Raw genomic sequence first — 25133 nt, forward strand, 5'->3', positions numbered from 1 at the left:
TATTCCCTTTGGAGAAGCTAGGTGATTTCATTTAAGAAAATGGAATCTAGACAAAGGTGGAAAAAGGAATTTCAAATAGTTCCACGTGTTTAAAATGAAATTAAAAAAAAAAAGAAAGGAGATGTTAGTGCCAGATAAGATCATAGGCAGTCATCCTAATTGCATTTCAGACAGTTGGTGTAATCAGGCACTAGGTTAATGGAACAGAAGGCGCAATATTGCCAACCAGCAGAAAAAAACAAACCCAAACCAACAGTGATTTAAGAGTCCTCTAAAGTATTACCCAGAGACAAGTTTTTTTTTTCTTTAAAAATAAAAAGCCAACAAGCTAAACTGTCATGAAAAGGAGAGGAACAACATGGGGTAGAAAGGCAACCAGAACAACATCACAAAGAAATTCTCAGCCTCTTTGTCTTCTAAAATGAATGACCCTCACTGATGGAAAATTGAAATACTACAGCCCACTGATGGACCTGACACTTGACCCCTCTCTCTAATTAGGGATGGAATCTGGATAGTACAGCACTTATTTGCTTTAAGGAGCATTCCTTAGGGCCATAACAATTTTTGTGCCTGCTTTATGAACAGTATTTTTACTATGCATGGACCAGATGAAACTAAAGCTAGCAGAACGAATACAGGCAGCACTTGGGTAGAGTAGTGATAAACTTCAGATGACCTTGGCCTTACTTTGGTTTGCACATACCTTGTATTTTCAAAACAGATGTTCTACAAAAACATGTTCCTGGGGAAGACTTTCAGATTCAGTTCTTAAAAGTTGTGCATAGCCCACAAGGTCCGAAGTAGGCCTAAGAAAGAGACAGATTTGCCCCTGAGAGATGGAGACAAACTCTATCAGAACAACCAAACTTCCTTACCTGACCCTCTATTGCCAGTAGAACCATCCACAGGTAGAATGAGAGAACAGCACACTACACGTTATTCACCAGTGCTTTATGTCTGGTATTTTTAGCTGCAGGTATTTCTAATTAGAACAATGCTTCTGGGTGTATGAGGGCAGTTTAAGACACCAAAATCAGCTTTAAATTATAATAAAGTGATAATAATAAAACACATTTCCAGGACAAATACTAACCAATGCACTCAGTATCACACTGGCAAAAGCATTTCAGAAGACCGTAATGATGCATTAATTACTCCTGAATTGATGATATGAGTAATATGCAATGGCTTACTGACTGCGAAATTCACATTAACAAAGCACATGTGTTCCACTCCTCCTTCACACATCACACAGCACTCTGGAGCTCACAGCCATTTGTATTATTTCTCTCTCTTATCTCAGGTAAGCCAGCAGGTCAAAAGATAATGAAAACAAGAAGACTTGTACTGCACATTTTTACTCATGCAAGCAAATACAAACTTTCAATGCAACTGCATGTGCAATATAATGAAGCAGCGTGTGTCCTTGATAACTTGCAGGAGTTGTTTTAAAGATTAACTGACTTCAGGAAGAGGATTTTAAATTAAGATTATTCTCAAGCTTTAGGATCCCACCTTGATCTTAGCTACATACCTTTAAAACCGTTTTTACCCCGCCAAATTCTGGCGAGATCACAACTCCAGCACGTAAACTGCAGTACACGCACTGCTCTCTCCATGTGTCAAACACCTGTCCACAGAGCCATTCTATTGCAGGGTTCAGTGATCAGAAAAATCTACAGGGGAAATGGGGACACGTTGCCCCAGGAACTGCATATACATATATATATATTTCCATGACAGTGTGATGTATGGGCTACAACCCAAAGTGGGGAAAAATAATTTTATGTTTAACAATAGTACTGCATTTAAAAATAAATCAGTGTAGCTATAAAGACTAGAATATTTTTTTACTGCTGACAAATATCCTTGTCCAAAAGCATGCTTACAAAAGCAAAACAGAGCCAAATGACATGGTGTTGTTCTTTTGTGTAGTGCTGTGGATTAAATTAGGCTATTATTAATTACTTTACTATATATCCAAGTTATGTTGCGCCATAAGCAAAAATAGGATGCTGTTCACATTTTTCTTTACAGTTCTTTTCTGTCTCTTGAAATCTCAATCTGATAATCATGTTGGTGTACATGAAAAAGCGAGAACTTTAAGAAGTCCAGCAACTATCCATTGAAGTGGATGATCATTCATTCTAACTAGAAAATCAGATCATACCGTTAGTTCTATTCATAACATTGAGTAACTGTGAAAGCTTTATTACAGCTTGCATATCATTGCAAAAGAGTAAAGACCTAATGCGGTCATGGTTCAGGAGAATTTGCTGTATGCATTAATCAATGTGCTGCTGTATCCTTATCAATGATTCTTCATTAAAATTGTTGTCTTATTTGATAAGTGACTCTTGTTTGCTAAAATATAATGGTGTTTACCACTACTACACTTTATCTGCGTGTGTTGTTCCAACTAAGCGCTACATTTTCTTTATTGTATAACATTTTCTTTGCATTTTCTTGTTAAAAATGAAACACCAAGCCCACCCCTGAATCAGCACCCCAACTCTCTATTTACTACACAGACATCAAACTGAACAGAAGCAGAAGAATGGGGTATTCCACTGGCCATGTAATTCCTACTGCCCAAGTAGCAATGCAATAGCATGATAATAAGAATGCCAGAGCAAGAGGTAGGGGAGCAATGTGTCTAATAAAAAGGCAGTCTCTACCAGAAGAATGGGCTAATCCATACCGCTAGTAAAGAAACACCCAGGGATTATGAGCAGACCACAGCTTTGAGCTTCCCAGGTTAACAAAGCAGCTCTGACTTGGTGGGTCTTGGTTTTTTCCTCATTGATTTTTGGGGGTCCTTGGCAAAGGGCACTGAGGCAAGAGAAAGCAGATGAGCATACTGAGCACACTAGAAGTGGCAATCATTCTGATGTGATTTACATTCAAACTTTATTACCATCACTTCTCATTCACCTCCTTCAGATGGAGCCTTGAAGAGTACGGCCTCACAATGCTCTCCTCTGGCCCTCAGCAAACGCTCCAAAGACAGCTGATATTTTGACCACAGATCACAGCTGAAAACTTTCAGAAATAAACAGCTCTGGGACAATTTCGCACTTAGAACTTATTTCTTGGATGTGTTTCAGTTGTGCAACACAAATATGAGAAGGAACGCTCCCAAAAGGAAGCTTAGTTTTTTTCTTCTTACCCCTACTAAAACAAGCTTTTCAAATATCAACATTTGTAATCACTCCCGTTTCCTTTGTGCTAAAATATATGGACTTTTTACTACCTATGTAATAATATTTAATTTAATGCGTACTTAAATATGTCTAACCAGGTATGTGAGTTAATTTACCTTACGCTGGAAGGGCGTTTGCCTGGTAACTTACTGATATGTGAGAGCAGCTGAGAGGTTCGGTTCAATGTTAATTAAGTCGAAACTGTCACTAGTTCACTCAGGCATCTGAGCAGACTCTGCCTGTGGTGTGTCCAGGGTACTGCACCAACACTCACTGACATGAACACCAAGTAGCAAATCGACTGTTTTACTAAGCACTGAGCATGCATAAAAAGCATCATATTTTGGCCAATCAGAAGTACTAAATGGCCTGGTTTGTACTGAATTTGGCATCCTGTGCATAATCTAATAGACAGAACGATTGTAGGTATTTTATTTGTTAACAGAAAGCTGTTACATCTAGTAAAAGAAAGTAATACAATCACAGCGAGCATTTGTGCAGAGTCATCACACACAATGTTTAGCTATTGGACTTCATGGATTCAATAAATAACTCAGTTAAAAGCTGCACAACTGTGTTCAAAGTGGAAAGATCCTGAAGGCTGAAATTAAATCTCTTTAAATCAAGAATATCAGCGACTCCTGTCACAGAAACACCTGCCCTTCCTGACCAAATCACACTCCAACAGAAAGCTGGCGGTAATCAACCATTGACAAACAGAGTCTCTCCTAATTTATTAATCTAATTGCACTGCCTTTATTTATTAAACTAATAGTACTGCTTCCTCAAGGGGAATTATGTTCCCCACTTTCTCCTTAGGCTGCATCCTAGGCAGAATCTTTAGTATTTTATTTCAGCAATTGAAATAATCTTTTTGTATATTCTTACCCTATAATAAACTGCCATTGTAAACAAGGCACTGTGATTTCGAAGTCATAAAAAAACAGCAGGTGAATCAAAAGGGGATGTGATAGATTTGACTATAAAGTTTGCACTGCTTCCCCAACAGCCCGAAGTCAGTGGCAGCTCCTGCCAGACTTTACAAGTAGATTTCCTACTGGATCAGCACATCATGAAAGGCTTTACAGAAGGGGATAGGGGAAGGCCTAATGTAGACAAGACTTTAAGAAAACATTTCAGAAGTAAAGGAGGCTTCAAACACAAAGGTAATTCACTAAAGAAAACATCCATGTCAATGGCACAATAACAGGCCAAACTGAGCACGCTGAGTGCTGACTAACCAGCAGAAAATGCACAGTGGTGGGGAAACAGAGAGAGAAAGAGAAGTGCACATGACTTTTTGGTACACTGACTGATTCAGCTGATTGAATAATCAATGATTTGATTCAATGAATCAATGATTTGATTCAACTGTCTGTTACGATAAAACTAAGCAGAACAATTAGGGCCATCATAATGCTATAGGATCTTATCGCAAACACACTCCCAGCGTAACTGGGAAGTGATTCACAGTAAATCAGAGTATGTGCACTAACACTGCAGGTGAATGTTAAGCCTTGTGCCAACCTGCTGTTAGCCTTTGTGGTAGGCCAGCAAGGTTTTCATCGCCTTCCAAACACAAATTCCAAAGGGCTAAAATTCACACCTGAATGAAAATTATAAATGGTAGCATTGGTGTAAGCTTGTCCCAAATTCTACATGAGAAGACTGGAAAAGTTGAAGGGGACAAGGCAACTTTGAAAAGATCTCGCACAGAAGAGGAGATATATGGCTAAAATGTGGGTGACAGGGAGATAATACCATCCCCAGTACTGCAGTCACAGGAGAAGAGGAAACAGGGAAGACTTGGAGCTCCATTGCACAATAGGAAATAAGGTCTATAAGGTATTTCTCTGGGTAAGGCTCTCTAATACTCAAAAATTTTTTCAGGCCTGACAAGCAAAGTGCTTTCCCTTCAGCTGTGGGACTGGGGGAAAGTTCGAGCCCTGAATTTCACATGTATTCCACACAGCTTTGTTTGGTTCTTTCAGAAACAAAGGATGATGTCAAAGTGAGAAATGAAGATGGATGGAGGAAAAAAAAAACGTGAACAGAGAACTGCTAAGCTAAACCATAATGCAAACAGTAGTAATGGGACGAAATTAAACAGGGCTAAGTAGTGTGTGAAGAAGCATCCTAGTGGTGAAATAGATTGGAATGAGAAATTTGCTAGCAAGAAAGATGATGATGCTCTCTTTGACTGGTTCATCTATAACTAGATAAAGCACTGCACAAGGCACTGGAAGGGACAGGCAGCAGGACGTATTCTGCCATGACAGTGCTTAGAGACACGCTCAGCCTTTTGGTCATCTGTTACATTACTTCTCTTTTCAAAGGAGTACAGTGGTCCACTCGTAAACTTCTACGTACTGAACATGAAGATACTTTAAAATGTATTTACAGGTCCTTGTTCTCCAACAACTGGAGCTTCTTTTAACTCAGATCACGAGAATCAAAACCAAACTTTAAAGTAAGTCATCCACACTTTCTCATCCTTTGGATAGCAGTCCCATGACTGGCAAATGAGCTCCAGTGGCACCTCTGGCTGAAGCCAATGCCTTCCTCAGCAGTTTCTGAGTTGTTCTGAAAATAAACCAACAACAGCTGCAGGTTACAGTTGCTATCCTCTTCTTAATATTCAAAGAAGAGACATAGAAACTACCGACACAAATTTGCTGCTGTTAAAGAAGAAAGAAGCCTATCAGTGTGCTGATGGATGCATCCTCCTGAGATGAGCCTAAAAAAGGTCTGAGCTTATATCTAAGGACTAAGCCAGCTTTTCTCACAGCAGCAAAGGATAATAGTAAAGTAATTTTGATGTGATTTCTACCTGGCAGTACACGGAATGAACACAAACATGACGGCTGAAACCAGATCACAGCACGCTCCAAACACCAGACTCTCCTCATTATTTACCCTTCCCTTCGTTGTCTTTCTCACAGCTCCATATTAAGAATGAAAAGTGGAAAGGAAGCTGAAAGATGTGAGACTCCAAAAGAAAGTCATTTATTTTACAAACCAATTCTAAAAAAGCTGGCCAAATGTTCTCATACTTTATTTAGATACCAGAACGTGTTGCATCTATTTGCAATCTCTAAATTGTAGATAGAGCCTAAAAAATAACTGACGAAGTAAAATATAAGTGGGTGGCAATAAAACCACTGAAACAACAGCCTGGTAAGTCATCTTAATCAAATGCAATCGTGAGAATAGAGCTGAGCTCTGATTTTTGACTCACGTCATGAACTTAAGTCTGACAGTTCTGTTGAGAGCTCCTTTTTCCACTGACAAGCTCTTGTTTTCACAACTGGAAGAAAGGGGTGACCAGAAGTTCAGAATTCAATGGTCTAAAAAACGCATGACTATAAATGCTTCAAAGGGCAGCGGGGAAGAACGTTGAGAAATTAACAGCCAGGTTCATCCAGACCTCACAACTTGTCCATTCCCAGTACTGCAGTTTACCCTTGCCCATCGCATACTCCTAGGCCCGGTCTTTAAACAGTCATGCACTATTGCCTTGAATTTAGGTCTGTGGCACACGCAGATAAAAACGATGAGACCTTGCAAAGAAGGAGGAAAAAAAATCCTCCCAAGACACCACGGCCTACCTGAATGGTCCATTTGCCTTTAGTTGAAGTATTACTAACAGGCATAAATAAAGACTTCACACTCCATATCTTACATTCCCCCATCCACTCCCATTCAGCAAAATGCTGAGCTCTGCAGAGGGAAAAAGGGCAACTTCAACAAGATAATCTTGGTCCTACTCTGTAATTCCTCCCACCCAACTTCAGGCTCTTAATTTAGTCATAGCAAGTGATGCAAAGTACTTCCTAGCTGTTGCTTTCAGTTCTATTTAGAGATATCTTACAGTGGCTGCATTCTAAAAGAGCAACATTTAAGGAGGAAAAATCTGGACTGTTACTTCTTGTAGTTCTAAATTCATTTTAAAGTCAAAGTAAGATGTCTAAATACATAGCTAAAACATGATTTGACGTATCTCATCATTTAATAAATGGTCCCCTTGGAACAGAAAGACTGCAGTGCATTCATGCAAGTAGGCATACTATCCCAAAGAAATGTAGTTTCATTGACCCTTGTTTCAGCACTGGAAAGTAAAAATTCAGTACTCTTGATATTTGGGTATGTAATATCATAGTATCATTATCATAGTATCATAGTATCATAGTATCATAGTATCATAGTATCATAGTATCATAGTATCATAGTATCATAGTTTTGTGTGGGTTGGAAGGGACCTTAGAGATCATCGAGTCCAACCCCCGGGATTCGAGCCTCTGTGTAGCAGAGCGGCACTTCTACCACTTGCACCACAGGGGGGATTCGAACCCAGGGCCTCCAGTGTTGCAACGCGGCATTCCTACCATATGCTGTCTGTATACGATGTATACCTGACAAGGCATTAATAGAGAATTTATTCTTCCCACAGTCTGCACACACGCACCCATGGATTGATTCCCTGTGCTCCGCCACAAAAGGGTTTCCTCCTGTGCAACGTATCTGTTTCCAAGGAGGGAATCTTTGCTACCGATCAGCTGCATACATTAAACAAGGCAACCTGCACTTCGCACGTTGTACAATAGGTACTCTTGCTTTGCCTTTTTACTCATAATGTAGTCGTGAGCTGTGCAGAGGTTGTTCTAGGTTGCATTACACTTGTGCTTTCCCTTTCCAAACAATATATAAAACAAACAAAAAGATACCGCTACTTGAACAAGGTCAGAGAGGTCTTCAGATGGTCTATTTCTGCAGCTTGCCTCTGGCTCCACATTGCTTTGCAAATCAGATGCTAGATATATTTTGATTAGTTTGTACTTTAATGGATCATGTACAAAGAGTCCAACCTTCACAACATAGCCATTAATTTTTTTCTTTTTTTTTTTTTTCCTGGAGTCTGATGGAAAAAACAGGTAGAGGGTTGTGTGTGTGTCTGTGTGCGCGCCAGCGTACGCATGTGTGCTGATTGAAAAGTGATGGATTATTTTCATGTGGTAAGAAACACAATGTTTTCTTTAGCACAGCAGGATATTCTGTTTGCAAGGTCTAACAGTGAAATATTATGCATATCTGCAGCTGGCCCGCTGCCAAAAACCCAAAGAGCAGAAATCAGGAGAGTTTTTGAATCTGAATCTTAAGAAACCAGCGCAGCCCTACAAAGCAACTAATGAGCCATTCAAAACAGAAAAGCATTTGTACTAATATATGATTGCTGTCATATATGTCAGCGTTTAACAAAATAGTAAATAATTATTCATTTAAATGTTACCTTGAACTTCAATTTAAGATATAAATATATTTTCAATGCCTTTTTACCTCTGTGCTGATACAGGTTAATTTACTTTAGGTCACGGTAAATAAAGTGAAATATTTCCCAAGCTCAAAGAAGCAAGCACTTAAGAAGCAGGCACAATTAAAAAACAAACAAACAACATAACCTCAAAATTTAAGTGTATGAGAAATACGACACACCAGCCAAGAATTCACCAGCCCTGAAAGCCAACCAGAAAAATGTTCTGATGCATTTCATCCAGTTCCTAGGAAGAGAACACAGATGCCTGTGAGCTTCAACCAGAGGGATCGGTGTTGAGCTGCAATTAGGCACTGATAGAGTTGGCTAAATTTTGGCCACTGGTGGACGATGCAAGCATTCAGAAATCAGACACTGAATTATTTTAGTGCTAAGGTCCCAACACACAGTATGGGGGGATTAGAGGAGGAGGGTCAACACCCCAATCCTTACAGATGCAACTCCAACAAAAAGGCAAAACGTTCACATGAGGATGTTGCAGACACCATTCCCAACCTACAGAGTAACACCTGTCTGGGGTCTTACAACTTATAAACATGCCAAAATCCTTTTAATTGCAGGCTACTCTCTTTCACCATGGGCTTGAATAAAGCCCAATAGTTTCAGTGTGTGATTTAATACAGTCTTCTAAGGCAGAAGACTATTAGCAAACACTTCCCTCTATTTTCACCTAGGGCTGAGGAGTGTCTAACATCATTTTGGTGGCCACTATAAGGAAAAAATGACTCTTTCCTTGGCAAGCCTTCCTGCATTCGCGTGCAGTCCGTCCTTGCTTAATTTATTGTGCTTGCCTAATTATTAGATAGCCTCAGATTGCGTGTGTAAATGTGGATATATGCATGTGCGTGTGCGAACATGAGATGATGTTATTTACCGATTAGTATGCCCGTCTGGTAAATATCACTCAAGCTGCAAGCTTGGATGGTGCATCTTTATTTCCACCGCATTCACTTTATCGCTACAACTTCACATTGGGTTTCTGAAAATGCTTCCAGTACCAGACAGCTTATTAAAAACAGGCAAGCGGATTCATCTACATAGTTAATATTCAAAGAGGAACAGATTTAGTGTTAGGACACGACCAGTGTTTGGACTGCTACTATGGAGACCATGGCATTTTGAAAAAGGACAAACTGAGAAATCAGTTTATGTGCTTGATAAACTTCTGAAGCAAAGCAATTTTATCATTCTCTTTTAGAAAGGAAGAGTAAAGCCTACTAGAAATTTGGAAACCATACCAGTAACACACTAATATTTTTGAATACTTGTCAATGTAGAGCTCAACATTCACCCTGTTGCATTTCTCTTGATGTGCTCAGGCAGAGACTGCATTCTGAAATTGGTAAGAATTGTTTGGAAATAACAACTGTTCCTGCCCAAAATAAAGGATCCAGCAAATGATTAGTTGCCATTTTCCTCTGTCAGGATACATTGCTATTAAGAATTTACTACCTGTATTTCCACTAAAGGTTCTCATCATCATATTTCGATACACAGAAGTTGACTGGCACATCCTTTGAAAACCTTTTTAGCTTTTTCCAAACATAACTAGCATATAAAAAGAGCCATAATATGTATTATGGGAAAGCAGCACAGCGATATAAAAGACTTCCATACTAAGAGCAGACGGAAAATGGTAGTTATTATTAATTTAGAAAAACAAAAGAGCTACCCAGCATTTCAGTAATGTGGCAAGTTGTGTGCTATTGAGGGAAAGAGGATTTTATAATTGGATTTTAGAGTAATTTAGGAGACAAGATAAGCTGTAATGGTTGCATATTAGAGGTTAAAACTACAGCAGAAACTCATAACGTAAGGGTTCATTGCACTGAGGAAAACAGAACAAAGGAAAGCAGTGCAGGAGCAGGCTGGTGTAGGTGGCAACAAGGTGAGCTTGGGCTGTAGGAAAGAGGCTTTTTCTCATTAGCAGTGCTTTAAACAGGTGTTATGCAGTATTTCTTCCTTTGGAGTTGTGTATTGAAAACACAGAAACAATAAAAACCCAACTCACAATGCACTAAACAAAACAGCATTTCTATATTAAATAAAAGGGAGGAATTATCTGTATAAAATTTCCTAATTCCTAGATTGCACAGCCAGGAACGGCTTTTAGATAAGGAAGGATAGAAACTATTGGCACTTTTTTCAATAATGATATATGGATATATAATTTTATTTTATTTTTAAATCACAGTGCTACCAAATACAGACATACCACAAACCCTTTTGCACAAGGAACCAGCACAATCTCAGGGCAATGTAGGACGAGGGTATCTCTGCCCTGAGCAAACACAGACTGTGCAGCAGCCTTGCCCCGGCCAACCCTGCATCTCCCACAGACTCAGGGCACTCGTTGCAGTTTCCTTCACCTTCTCAAAGGCTGAAATTCAACCCCCTGCACAGCTCCCAAGAAATACCCAGCCCACCCAACATCAGGCTCCTGCTGCAGCACATGGGCTGCAGGCAGTGCTTTGCTTCAGCAGAGAGGGAGGCCAGGAGCAGAGGCCAGGAACAAAGGTTGGCCATCAAAGCCATCCAGAGCAGAGGGTGAAATAAGCATCCAGGCTCTGTGGCGTGGCTGCAGTGTCTAATAACTCATGATCAGGTGTGTTCTGCCACACTGCTGCAATTCCAGCACAAGGAGGTGCCCACCAGTGATGGTACTGAGACATCAAAAACTGCATGTCCACACAAACCTCTCTGGGAACATTAGAAAGTCACACAAGCTCTCAGAAGCAGAATCTGAAACTAAAAGTAGTCCTTTCTGGAATTACCGCCTTCCTCCATGCAGTCTTTGAGTGGAAAGCCTGGTTGATGCTGTACCTACCAAGCCACACTGCTGGTCTAAGCTGGGTGTAATACAAGTGAAGTGCAGCATGCTTTTTGTTTGTTTACTATAAGCAGCTACATTCTACAACCTGCAGCGTGTTGGCTCAGCAGCCAAGTCCCATTACGTTGCTGGGCAGGGGAGAAAGGCAGCAACATCACCAGCAGCCCTAAAGCCAAAGCAAAATGCAGTGGCACGACATGACAGAGCACCGTGATCAGTTCCCAACAGCGACAAGTGTGCATCGTCTCAAGACAGGTTTGTATTCTATTAAATGAAGACCAGCCCTTGGATTTTACAAAACCAGGTGATGGTTTTTGGGCTTTTTGTTGTTCTTTTTTTTGGGGGGGAAGGGAAGTTTTGCCACCCTTGAGCTATATTCTGCTTGCCAGCTGCCAGTCTCCGTTTGGAAAGCACAGCTTCCTCACTTAGCAATGCAACTCCATAGGCATAGCGAATTATGGACGCGTTAGGCGAGCAGCTCTCGACCAAAAAGAAAAAGGAGAGGGAGAAAAAGAGGGAGAGAGAAGGCAATGAGGCGCATATTATGGGGCGCTCCGTAGTCCCGCAGCACTCGGTGCCCGCACGGCGGGGGCTGCTCGGAGCGCTCGGTGCGCTGCCGCCGGTGCTCGGCTACCCCCTGCTGGGCCGCCGAGGTGCGGGGACGGACCGCGACCACAACCGAGCCGGGCACCTTCCGGCCAGGCCTCGCTCCTGGAATCCAAAAAGGTTAAAAAATAAGACAAAAACACGGGAGAAAAAGAATAGATGTGCTGCGCTACAACGCAGCTGTACGCACTGTCATCCCTTGTGCCGTTATCTAAATGCAGCGTGTAGCAAATGGGCACATCCCCTGTGCCAGAGCAAGAAAATGGAAGAAGTTTTCATTCAAAACAGTTGTACAGGGACTGTCGCTGGGCTGAAGTCACCTCTCTCCTCCCTGCTTCTGTCCTTTAGGCTTTGCGGGAGGGCAGGATGGTGCTGTCTGCAAGTCAGCAGGGGCTGGCAGGTGGGGGACGGGCTTCTCCAAAGTGAGACAGTCACTCTGTTTTGTCTCCTATATTTAGATCTAGCTCGGCTCTCAGGACGTGTAACCTTTTCAAAGTTTCACTCCTGTAAGGACCAAGGTGCAAAAAAACCCCACAGCATTTCAAAGCTGCAGGCCAGTAAGGAAAAGTGAGATCCAATCCTGCTGCTGCAGCTACTGACTTAAAGCTTTTTGCTTGCACATGGTCCTCGATTCTGGGAATGGACCATATATCCTGATCTTCTTCATAACAGTACATCTTCACCTCCACATTCCTCTCCCAGCTCTCCCATGAGCTGCCTCCAGTCCTCCCTTAGCCCTCCCTGATGCTCTTGCTGGCTTTCTGTATCACTCCTATGGCTCAGCACTGGGTCTCCAAGATGCCACATGCAAATCTCCATGCACAGAGCTTTCCTAGAGCTAGTTAAACTAATGGCATCTCTAGCCTTACTTACACCTCTACTGGTCTTTGTAGAGTTTCTTCTCAGCTTCTGTGCTAGCTACCTTGATGACATCTTTTGCTGACAGGTGCTAAAATAGTTTCCAATCCATCCAGCATTGCACAGCCATCCAGTGATGACCTGCATTTAGGCACATAGATTCTACAGTCTCACTGCTTTACAAACTATGTCTGTGTTAAAACCTTCAAGACGCATTTTCTCGCTGCCCTCATTTTGATATGTGAAGAATGGAATGACTTGGCAATCTGGGGGAAACGGGAGAATTCCAGGCATCGGGATCTATAACTCCTTCACAAGGGAGTCTCATTTTCAGTGAAAGATAGGAGCAGAGAAAGAAAACAAAAGGTATGCAGAATATATTGAGTATGAAGAAAGAGAAAGAAAGAAAGAGGAGCTACAACAAAAACTGGCTACTTTGAATAAGGCAATAGGCTTCAGTATCCTACATCCAAAACATTTCAGTTCAAACACCGTGAGTGATTCAGCTTGGAGTATCAGTAAATCAGCAATGATGGCAGAGCAGACCTCTGAACACAAAGAATGTGTTCAAGGGAAGTCATCACTATTCCTCTGCCCCCACTCCTCTGTCCTGGTGCAGATCAGGATAGGTATCCACACAGTTCCCAGCAAAATCAGTGACTCATGGGGACGTGATTCATTTCTGGTTCTAACATCTGGCTGAAATTTTACGCATACAAAGCCTGTGATTTGTACAAACAATTACTTTAGAGGAACAAAAATCTTTGCAATTCACCATGTCATAACCAAACCATCTGTCCAGCCACTATGGGACCATTCAGATGGAATGAAGGCAGGAGGTGGCCCATTTTGCCCACTATGTCTGGTTCAAGATCATGGAAGCACAGAGTTGTTGGGGTTGGAAGGGACCTCTGAAATCACTTAGTCTAACCCCTGCTAGAGCAGGTTCCCATACCTCCACAGAAGGAGACCCTCCCACCTCTCAATGCAGCCTGTTCCAGTGCCCTGAACCCCTCATAGTAAAGAAGTTTTTCCTCATTTTCACATGGAAATTCCTATGGTCAGGTAAGTCCCCATTTCCTTTTGTTCTGCCACTGGGTACCACTGAAAAGATCCTGGCCCCATCCACTTGACTCCTGCTCATTAGATAGTTATAAGCATTGATAAGATCCCCTTCTTCTCTAGACATCTGCTTTGGTCTTGTATCACTGGCAACAAGAATCCACTCATGTTATGTTTTAAGCCTATTAGAGACTCCATGGGAAAAAACTATTCTGCTGCCAAGAGGTTTATATCCATACCTTAACAGTCAAAACCAAAAGCAGTTTAGCCATTCAAGCACTGCCTACTCTACAAAACAAAGCAAATGCAGAGGGCAGATTAAAAGAACTGGCAAGTCATGTGTAAGCCTGCCTGCTACAAGTGTTACTAATAACATTCCTTTATTTCTCAGAAAATTGGAAGCATTTGATATATGGTTTCACTGTTTCTCTCAGCTGCAGAGAGGGCAAATCCCAGAATATCAAGTCAAGTCAAAAGTGTTTAGATCCTATCTCAAGTTCAGTTCCTTATACGAATGTGAGTAACCCAGTGTACATACAGCATTCTTGCCAGAGCAAATTAATGTTGAAAGCTGAGACATGAGAGACACCTTCCTTAGCCAAGCTGAACTACCCTTGCCTAGAGCATACAGTATGTGGCATTTAACGGGGTCTGCCCTGCAGAGTGAGCTTTGCTGGATTGTGTCATGTTCCTGGAGAAAACAGAAAGATGAATGGGCAGCAACACAAACACATCCCCTGCTGTGAAGAAGGCCTTTCAGATAACAGGCACTATGTCATTCTGGTACCCCTCGCTTGGCAAAACACAGGCTTAAAATGTATTCCTTTAAGATAACAGTTTGTCTTCAGACAGTTCTAGCATAAATCAAACAAGTGCAGAAAACAGAAAGACCTTAATTAAAAGGTCATTTACATTATTTCTCCTGCCCTTAAAGCAGGACGAGCTGTGGCGTGTTATTTCTGACAGATATTTGTATAAGCTGCTCTTCAAAATCTCCAGCACAGATTTGGCCATTTACCCAGACTATTTGTTACAAGTCATAGCTGCGCTCCACAGAGCATCTCATGTTGGCTACAAATAGACTTAGGGAGCAATATAACAGGAGGAGTAGTAAAGGTCGAAAAAGACTGTTCTACTTGGGCAAAATGAAAGACCATGAGTTGTTTAACAGCTACGTTATGAAAACAAGCACAGCCCCTGGGTTGGCACTGTGCAAAGCTCTACCTGGCAGCAGAATCCCAAGTACATAGCACAGCCAGCTGAGGAGACACCAAGCTGATGCAGAAGCAACCTCCATTGTCTCTGCATGACCCCTTCAATGCTGGAAGCATCCAGCCTGTACAAGGACAGGCTACGTGCAGATGCTGGCACTGCCTGGGCTTTTAGCTCAGCTTGGGGGAACTCAAGATAATTTATACTAGGGTTACTGAGCTTACCAACAAACATAACATACAGATAGATATAGATTTTACTCCTTCTGCATGTTCGTAGACCTATGAGGTCCTTTGATATGTAGTCGCAGCACCTCTGTAGCAAAACATCTGATTAAAAAGAGGATAAGATCTCTTTATTTTTTCTTTCCAGAGATGCTTTGTTCTGACAGAGGCAGTGGCACATTGCTCACCAGAAGAGCAACTGAAGTCAAATGTGAAAATCTGGAAAATCCCCTCTTTTCCCTGGCTGGCACATGAGCAAACCAGCCAAGAGCAAAGTATTGTCCAATGTCATTTTCATCTTCCAAAATGACTTAGTTTGACTTTAGATGCCACTCACAATTTATTTCATGGTGTGCACAAGGGTCTCGATGAGCAGTACCCTCTCACTAAGGCACGTGGCTAGTACTGAAGCAGCCAGCCCAGCTTAGGGGCCTGGTTGTGCATCTCACTGTTGTAAGCTGGGATCTCCAAAAGGACTGTCCTTCAATAAACAGAGGGACCTGGCACTGACGAGAGCTGGCAAGCAGAAAAGGCAAGATCACAAACTGGGGAGCACTTCTTTTACACACATATACACACCCTGAAAGATCTTCTTTTTTTCCCCTGTTTAAATATAGGTCTCCACAATTTCAACAGTTCTTCTGCTGACATAGTAACATAAGAGGAGATGTAAACTTACACCTTTTCCATGAAGCAGATGTCATTTCTGGTGAGAACTGGCATATTTTTACCCTTAGAATGATCTCTGCTTTTATATGCCTAATTAAATTTTAGCGGTCCCTTGCTTAAATAAAGATTTATTAGCTGTTAAAATTGTAGCATAATTCTTCTGCCACCTACACGCTATCCCTTAACATATTTACATGCAGGCTGGTTTATCCAGTATATAAAAGGTGGGTGATTTAACATTATGTTATTGGTGTCAATTACTCAAATTCAGCCTCACAACAGAGCTTTCTGAAGATACTGCTGCTTAACCCTGCAACTGGCAAAACACTTCAGCAAAGAGAAGTTGTGAGTTTTAGAGCTGAAATGCTTGGAACAGACAAACCAATTCTTCTGTTGATCTTTCACTGGTTTTAGTCCGTTTAAGTCCTGCTTGCTAACATAATTATAGCACAAGAAACATCCTTCTCACGGAGTTGTAAGCCCTTGCCCCTCTTCCCCATTCAATATGCCTTGTAAACACGTCTGTGCTACAAGCAGTTGTGTTCCACGTGTTTGTCAGATTTCACCTTTCTGATGTAGTTTTAATACTGTTCAGCTACAACTTGCACGCATACATGCACAGACTCAGGCACACACAGCAACCATAGCTCTGTGCTTCTTCATGTATGTGCAACACATTCATAGAGCCAGCTGCTACAGCAAAGGTGACTGCAAGCATAATGGTAAGTCTGGAACAGAAACAAGTGGGGAAAAAAAATGGAAAAATTCAGTTTTGTATTAACTTTTTTTTCATACAGACATACATAGTTCATCTGTCTTGCATTCAGAATTAAAGCAAGTAGCTGATGATGACTCTGCCTCGGTTCTTCATGCATGCATTTCAAGGTCTATATTACACATTAAATGCACATATATCATACTGCATGAATATATAAAGGACATGCATCTGAAGTCCTCTGCAGCCAACAGGGATGCTGTGACATTCTCCCTGTGAACCCAGAGCTGCTCTACAGGCAGCCTATGGAGAACACAAGGACTTATTCTGCATTCAAATGCAGGAAGCCCCATCTGGCTTAGAGGGCATCCCACACCCTCACTAAGACCCGGATTTATCTTTGGGAGTCAAGCTGGACACCTCCTTAGGTATGTGAACTGATCTGATAGAACTGCTGGATTCTCTCTGGCTCTGACTGCCAGCAAAGGACTCCAGGAGCACAGGGATCTGGCCTACACCTTTACCAGCAGTCCTGAACAAGGTGTCATTTAGCCAGTCTGGGGAAGGCAAATCTCCCAGATGAGGAAGTGTGGCACAGGTCTGAAGATATTTAGGGATTTCAAGTGCTACCTCCTGGTAAGTAGGAGGATAAGTAGAGAGAAAACATCAAACTGAACAACTCTTGGTTATCAGTCAAGTGGAAAGGGCTAAGCCTCAAATTCTGTTTTCTCTTTCTGAGCTACAGGTGAGAGCACTGATTCAAAATGCATACAAACGCAATGTGCAGATAATTTATCTTCTTCTATTGTCACCTACAAAAGCACCACTAAAGCACATTTACCCCCAGAGAGTCCTGTGAAATAATAGTGTCTACAAGAAGTTGTCCTTCTGTATGATCATGGCTGTCAGGCAGAAAAAAATGTATATTTCCAGGCCTGGACAAAAATATAATGCTAACTCCCTAACAGCAGTTACCCCTTCTAATATCATTGCATATATTTCATCACTGAAACTGATTCTTCAAATGGGAACACATAAATGGAGGAAGTATTGAGATAAAACACCAAATCCAGCCCAAGAAATAAGCCCAACAACTCTCAAATTTGGCAATGTGAACCAAATGTAAACTAAGGGAGCATTACGTTCCCCCACATCTGCAGCTGGCCTGCATGAGTGGCTTTGGGAAGCAGGAGGCCACTCCTCCAGCTCATCTGAGCAGGACAATAACCTTGAGGTGGAACAGAGGCACACCACACTGACATTGAACAAGTCCCCTTAGCATAAAGAATGGATGGCTGTCCATGAAAAACAAGTGGGATTGGGAAGCTGACATTGGAAAGCACATAGGAGACGCACCAAGAGAGAAGAGAAATAAGGGAAAGCAATGGAAGGGACTGGATGGGCAGGACTAGCAGTGGTCCTTATGCAATGGCACAGGCTACATTTCATCTCAGTGGGGAAAAACAAGATTGTTCTCCCAACACTCTGTCAGGCATTGAGAGGGCAACTGAACAGCTTTACCAGTTGACCATAACTAAATATGGATTCATACTGCTGCTGGAGGGAGTCAGATCACAGAGGACTCAGTTAAAAAAGACCCAACTCCAGGATATACCCCTTCTCTATTCACCTCTAAAATCCCACTGCCCATACCTCCATCTGCCTGCTGTATGAGTTCAGCAGAAAGAAATAGTGATTGCATTATGAACATATCACGTCCAGAAGACTGAAAACCCTGAACTTGAATACTGTCCCATCTAGACCATTTGTGGCACAGTGTCTTGTGCAATGCAGCACACAGCAAGTCCAAAACCAACCCTACGAATACAGTCAAGTCTCATGCAGCGTCCTGGGGACGTTTGGCATTAGTTTGTGAAATGACATTAAATGACTTTTTGAAGAAGAGAAGAAGAAGAAGGAGCTGCTGCTGGGACATTTAGTCTATCAAAACACAAATAATTAATGGTCAAAAATACTTTTTGTTTAATAATTGCTGTTCTTCATTAGTGTGAACCAAGGGCACAGACAATCTGAGACAATAACATCTGCACCCCATATTTCATTATCACCAAACTTCACATTTCACACAAAAGCATTGCTAGCAAAGCCTTACAGCTTTAATTAGTTTCTGCCATAGCTGTGAAGGTCAGCCAATTATTGTGTGTGAAATTTCAATATGAAGCGGCTGAATTGAAGACAGCGTTGCAACATTGTGAAACTCTGCAATGCTGTAAATCTAGCATGAGAGAACCTATTAAAAGGAAAAAAAAAAAAAAAGCAAAACTACAAAATAACATAAATTAATCATCAGGTATGCACAGCTTCAAGGCTTATTGGCTAATTTAACATGTGCTACAAGGGGGAAAAAGGAGATAGTTTCTGATACCGTCTCATGCTTTGCAGAGTTTTTTACTTATCAGCGTCACCAGCCATGACAAAATACTTAGTTGGGTCCTCATTTCTACAAGGAAAACCAGGTTTTCTCTACGATTCAGAGTCCTGTCAAAAGAAAATAATAGCACCAAGCAGATGGAGTTGAGCCATCTAGAGTGAGGGGTATGAGAAGAAGTGTGTCTCCTGGAAAAGCAGGGTTTCCAAAGGATGCTTCAGTTAGGCTCTTAACTCATGGTAGGCTTCAAAAAGCTTGAGCCTTATGTGTATGTGTGCAGGTGTTTGTGTGTGAAAACACATTGCAAAGTACAGTGGCTTACAAGTAATCAATACTGGCTGGCACTGAGGAAACAGCAAAGCACGCAAACTGATGCACCTACCTCTTACCCAAGACACAGCCTCTTTGCACACGCTATTCCTGTAAAACAGCAATAATTCATGTGTTGTGCTGTGCATGGGGACTGCAGATATGCAGTAGGTCTAACCTGAACTTTGAATGCAGTCATGACCAGCTTTACTCTCAAGCCTGGCCAGAGCTTGTTTGTTAAACAGGTATTTGTTTGCCTGTTTCTGCTTTTTTTTTAGTAGATTAAAAAGTCAACTTTATCCTTTCACATAGCAAACAGCAAGATCTTCAAAGAGGTGCTTCCATCTATTCCTTTCATTTGGATACCCCAAGATGACATACTGAAGTCAAATAGTAACTCTACAATGGTTCTACCTCTATCTCTGCCAAGATAACAAGACCAGCTCTTGATTATATATTTACAGGTGAGATTCACTGGGTTTCAACAAGGAGGGAGAGAAGCTTAGGGAACAGATGTATTTTGTGTACTGTTTCTATGTTCAAACCCTACTTTTCCAAAAGAACTGATCCTGACAGAAAATACATGCAAATTCATTTCTAATCTAGCCTGGGACAGCGCAGGCAACCCTAGTAAGCACCATGGCTTCATTCATGTGGAAACATCTGCATGTTCATATGTATATATGCATATCACAACCAATTCCCCCTTCCTGTGCCCCATTTTTTCCTGCCATTGGGAGGACCAGGCAAGTGGTTATGCAGAGCCTCTGCAGACAGCACAGGACCAGCAAGGCTGCCTCATCGTACAGATTCCTTCTGGCATGCTTCTTTGCTGGCACAAAACACACTCACAGCCACAATGCGACTTGAGCAGTTACTGCCAAAGGTTCTTTCTTTTCCCTCTTTCTCCCTTTTCCTCTCATTCACTCGTTCTTCCTTTCCTTTTAAATAACAATAATAACACTAAAAGCTCAGCTAGCATGAGATGCTCACGTACATTTGCAGGCACTGACAACAATGTCTGTATTTCAGCAGCTTCCAAAATCCACATTTGCTGGTTACTTCTATCAGAGCACAGGTTTTGGTCCCCCTCCAAATCAGCAAGCCCCAGCATATTGCTGTAGAGAAGCTGAAATAAATAACTGTACACATCATAGATTATTTAGATTTAGAACCATTATCATGATAAAGATGGCTTTTCTGCCTCTGGAATATTGCCTTTAACTAAACCCACTGAAAAACAGATTGTGAAATAGTCGGCCATTTGTTTTCTGCTGCACCTTTTCCAACATTTGCAGATATATTCATGTGTGAATTGTTTAGTTTGCATTGACAAAAAGAGACTGATGCCACCTAACTTGCAAAAGCTCAGCTGCCTAGAATTGGTACCAGGAGTAAACTGAAAACTAAATGAAGTGTAATGGGGATACAGGTCATCCCTACAGAAAGAAAAAGTGAAGATAGCCTTATGAGTAAGAAACAGGACTTTTGTTTAGTGTCCTGAAATACTCTGCTCCAATGCCAGGTAGTGTTGCAATAGGCAACCGGCATCTGAAACCCACACCAGCCCCTGCCCAGAGCTCAGCATCCTACTCAAGGTGGTGCACCCTGAAGGGGTACATCAGCCTCTCTGCACCTGCAGCTCTGAATTAGAGCTGAAAACAGACTGTGAACAGGTAGCTGCATGTTCCTCAGTTTCCCTTAATATCTAATTAGGAGCTTGTTAATGTATTTTTGTGCAGATAACTTTAAGATATACCAGGGAAGGTATTTTCTTTTATTATTTATACAGCGGCTGCTTACTATAAAATCCACATTTGAATTTCTAGGCACTGCATCTGCAGTTATAAAACACAGAGAAAGTTTATGGTGCTAGAAGTAAAATCATTTATAAGTTCCAGACATGTACCATCCACAATAGTACAGAATGTTCATTGGAAGCACAAATGGCAAGAAATGAAGAATGGAGAAGGGAGGTGAAATAATTAACAATGGCACCAAGACTGCTAAAGAAAATGTGAATTAGCTAACACCATATTACTCAAGCCGACGTACGCACTATAAGATATATCCTCCCTCAAAAGGAATTGGTGAAAGGAAATAATTGAAATATACTGTCACAGTCGCCCAAAGCAAAATGAAACTGGACCACCTGATGAGAGATCAACTCCTGAACAGAAGTGAAAAAAGAGGAAGCCAGCAAGTCTGCTCACACCTACATATGCACACAGAAGTTATAACAAATGGTTATTAGTGAAACAGACTGAAACCTGTTGTAGGCAGTCTACCCAAGGGAGCAAGAAAAGTCAGGAGCCTAGCTGAGTGCGTCCTTATCTAAAGGTCAGACAGAACTGCAGGAGAAACCTCAGGGACCCCTTCAAGTGGTTCCCAGAGACAAGGCTGACTAATGCAGGTGGACAGCAGTGCAGGTTTCATTGTGTTTATTAAATATACACTAAAACGTTAAGCATGCCGACAGCATCAAAACTAAATCAAACGCACTCCAAGAGCAGTATTGCCTAGCAGTGATTTCTACAGTCAACATGCACAAAGCCACACCAAGCCCATATTACAAATCCCTGCCATCAGATCCATCACCAGAGTGATGCCACCAGCCACCCTCCTCCAGCAGCCCACGTCCTGACCATGAAGTCCTGCTCCATCGTGGCCACCAGAGCTGGACTCTGTCAGCCAGCCACAAGAGCAGAGGGAAGCCGTGCTGCAAAGGCTCCCACGCACACTTGCTGCATCTGGCCCTGCTCCAGCAGCAGTACCTCCCTGCCACAGAGGCTCCACTTAGCCCAAACCACGGGAGACAAGATCTCTTCCAGTTGGGCTTGCCAGCGGCAGCTGCTCTGAACCAAAGAGGCTCTCCCTGGAGAAAACACTTCCTCAAAACCAGCTATGCTGCAAGAACAGTGGCTCTGAACGTAAACGGTCTCCTTTCAAGAAGAAATAGATGGGAAGTCCTCACAGCCAGTCTCTTTCCAAAGGGAGCAGCTCGCACATTAATCCAATGAATAATTCCAGGCTGGGAGATAAAATATTTAAAGCAAAAAAAAAGGGAAAAGATCTTCAGAGTTCACAGTTTTCAAGCCAGCCTTCAAAGCTTGCTATCATTTGCCAAGTAGCAGCAACATGAAGAGCATAATTATAAGAAACATGAAAAACTGCACCACCAAATCAAGGGGGAGTTCAGCATTTAGCAAGTGTAGGACTCTGTGGAGCTGCTGAAATGTCAAGCTCAGCAACAGCAAGCAGAAGTCCTCCATGTTGTCATGATCTAACGTGTGTTTCAACCAATAGTCATTATACCACATGAGGAACGCAGCAATTGTCATATTGGATCAGGTTCATCTAGCAGGGATCCTCTCACAGCAACCAATACAAAAGGCTTCAGTGGGTAAGCAGAGGAAATCCTGTAGAGAACATCTAGGGTCTAACCTTGGCAATATCCTTCCTCCTCCCACTGTTCAGAGTACAGCTTATGTTCCAAAGCCTGAAGGACTGTTTGCCCTCAGGGCTGTTTTTATTTCCATCTAATGTGAATGTGAAAGCCTTCATTCAACACAGAGATATCTAAACTTGACCTAGAAACACAGCCTGTGAGGATTCATGCCACCAGGTTATGGATGCACTGACTACAAGGCATCACTTCTGATGTATTTCAGCCTGCTCTCTTCCACTTTTCTAAAACAACTCATGAATAAACAGGAAGAGTTAACTCATCTTTTCTAGACCTTACACAAAATGAAGCATAGTTGGACTGCTGCTATAGAGGAGAATATACATGACTCAAAGTTCCTCACTGCAGATGAAGGGCATGCGCACAGGCAATTGCCATTGAGCCAGCTGACGTTCAATAACTTGTTAGCACTCACACCACTAAGCTTCTCGCTTTCAGAAGAGCCCATTATAAAACTTGCAGTAAAGCTGCTTGCTGGATTGAAACCCAAATCACTTTTCACGTGGCTCTTTTCTAGCCACGTTATATCCACAGAAACTATGCCGACTGAAGCTAACATCATGACTATTATTTTATAATGTGGTCTTTAATGTCAGTTCAACCAATTTCTCAAGTACAAAAACAAAGCTTACTATCATGAAATTCCCTGAATCTTTACTGAAATGTCCTTAAATTAGAGAGAAACCTGTGCTACTCTTTGTCTTCCAGTATAACAGATTACTTTAACAAGACTGCACTTCTCCCCCAGTGGTTCAGCCACTCTATTTTAAAACCCTTCACAACTCTTAGGTATATATTTTCTGATGATTTACTGCCCTTTGATTTATCAGCTGCCTGTAACGTTTTGTCTATTGACATGTCAATCAATGGATGGCTCATCTTTACTGCCTGAAAAGTAGGTATTTGCTCAAGATCTCTGAAGTGAAGACAAGCTGCAAAATGATTTGACTTCTCTGCAGCGTCCTTAACCTTCATAATTGGCAGGCAGGCTTTCTGCTTCACAGATACTTTGGAACTTTGAATTCTTTGTTGCTTAAGAAACTCAATGCTTCTTTTCTGCCCAATATTCTTGTTTCTATACAGCCGCAGCAGGACTGTAGGTCCATTATGTGAAGGATGGACACCTGCTTCAAGTAACTTCCTCAGCCTTATTTCTGAGTAGGCTTTCATACATTATGCTTCGAGATCGCCAAAGTTTGACTAAGTTTTCCAAACTATTCCTCAAGGAGAGGTTGGTTTCAGCAGCTTTATCAGAATTTATTTATTAATTTATTTTGTTGAAAATATTGTGCCTCACTGACCTCCTCCACCTGCCCACCTCCCCATAAACCTGCAGCCAGTGGCTAACACACAGCAAGCAGCCTGGGCAGGAAAGGCACATGTGCACATCCAGAGCTGCTTGAGTTACATCATACGCATGGAAAAAAGGGGGGGAAAATAAGAAATGAAAAGGAAACTGTTTCTGATGCTTGTTGTGAAGATACAATCAGAAATACGATCTGAGAGTGCTGACTGAATGCTGTCTGCTCAAGCCTTGAGATGTCTGGCAGAACGAGTTGTCACATGATTTTTATTCATTTTTCTAGCAAGTTTTTTTTCCTTTCATCTAGTAACAATAGACAGCGGATGCACCAAGTGTGTTTCATGTTCATTCCAGGTTCCTAATCAGAACGAAGTAAGGATTGTGACTTTTGTGGAGTTCTGTTGGCGTTATTCCTACCCTGCTACTGTTCCTCAGCCACATCGCCGCAATTTCTCTAAACATCACAGTCTCACATCACTCAATTACTCTAAACACCCTAAAAGCTAAACTTCAGCCTAAAATCCCTGGGCAAAATTCTATGTATGCTTCAGCATTTTGCCAAACAGCCCTGAGCTGCGAAGCAGCATACCAATGTCTCAGAGGCAGTCTTACAGAAGTCCACAAGAAACGTTGTGTCTGAGAAGAGAATAGTCCTAATGGAATGACCTTTACTGGGACTTGACACCTGCTACCTTGTAAGCTTCTTACACACACAGCTTAATCCACCTGGAGGCTTTTTTTGCCTGATGGAAGGTGATAAAAAAGCTGTTAGACTGTAAGCTGCCTTAGATTCAAAGCATGTAGGCTCCTTGATATTCTGAAGCTTAGGGCACACAGAGGGGAAAAGTATTTCTTAATTCAGGTGCAATTCTCAAGTTGCTTATTAGGGATGAACCCTGGCTTAAGAAGCACTTTATTGGTATAAAAGTAAAGAAAAGGCTTCCTGATATGTAGA

General features: G+C 41.8%; 1 protein-coding gene across 1 annotated transcript in view; it reads right to left on the bottom strand.

Annotated features, from left to right (window-relative positions):
- LOC146761228 (uncharacterized) overlaps positions 1-25133 on the bottom strand; it is a 415444-nt gene that overhangs the window by 169164 nt on the left and 221147 nt on the right. The window contains exon 6 of the mRNA XM_085540934.1: positions 707-809. Coding sequence (XP_085397060.1) covers positions 716-809 — 94 coding nt within the window. The 3' untranslated portion in view covers positions 707-715. The remainder of the gene's footprint in view (positions 1-706; positions 810-25133) is intronic.

Source organism: Coturnix japonica, chromosome 3, assembly GCF_054131305.1.
Source record: "Coturnix japonica strain WE chromosome 3, WE-NBRP24, whole genome shotgun sequence".
Classification (NCBI taxonomy): Eukaryota; Metazoa; Chordata; class Aves; order Galliformes; family Phasianidae; genus Coturnix; species Coturnix japonica.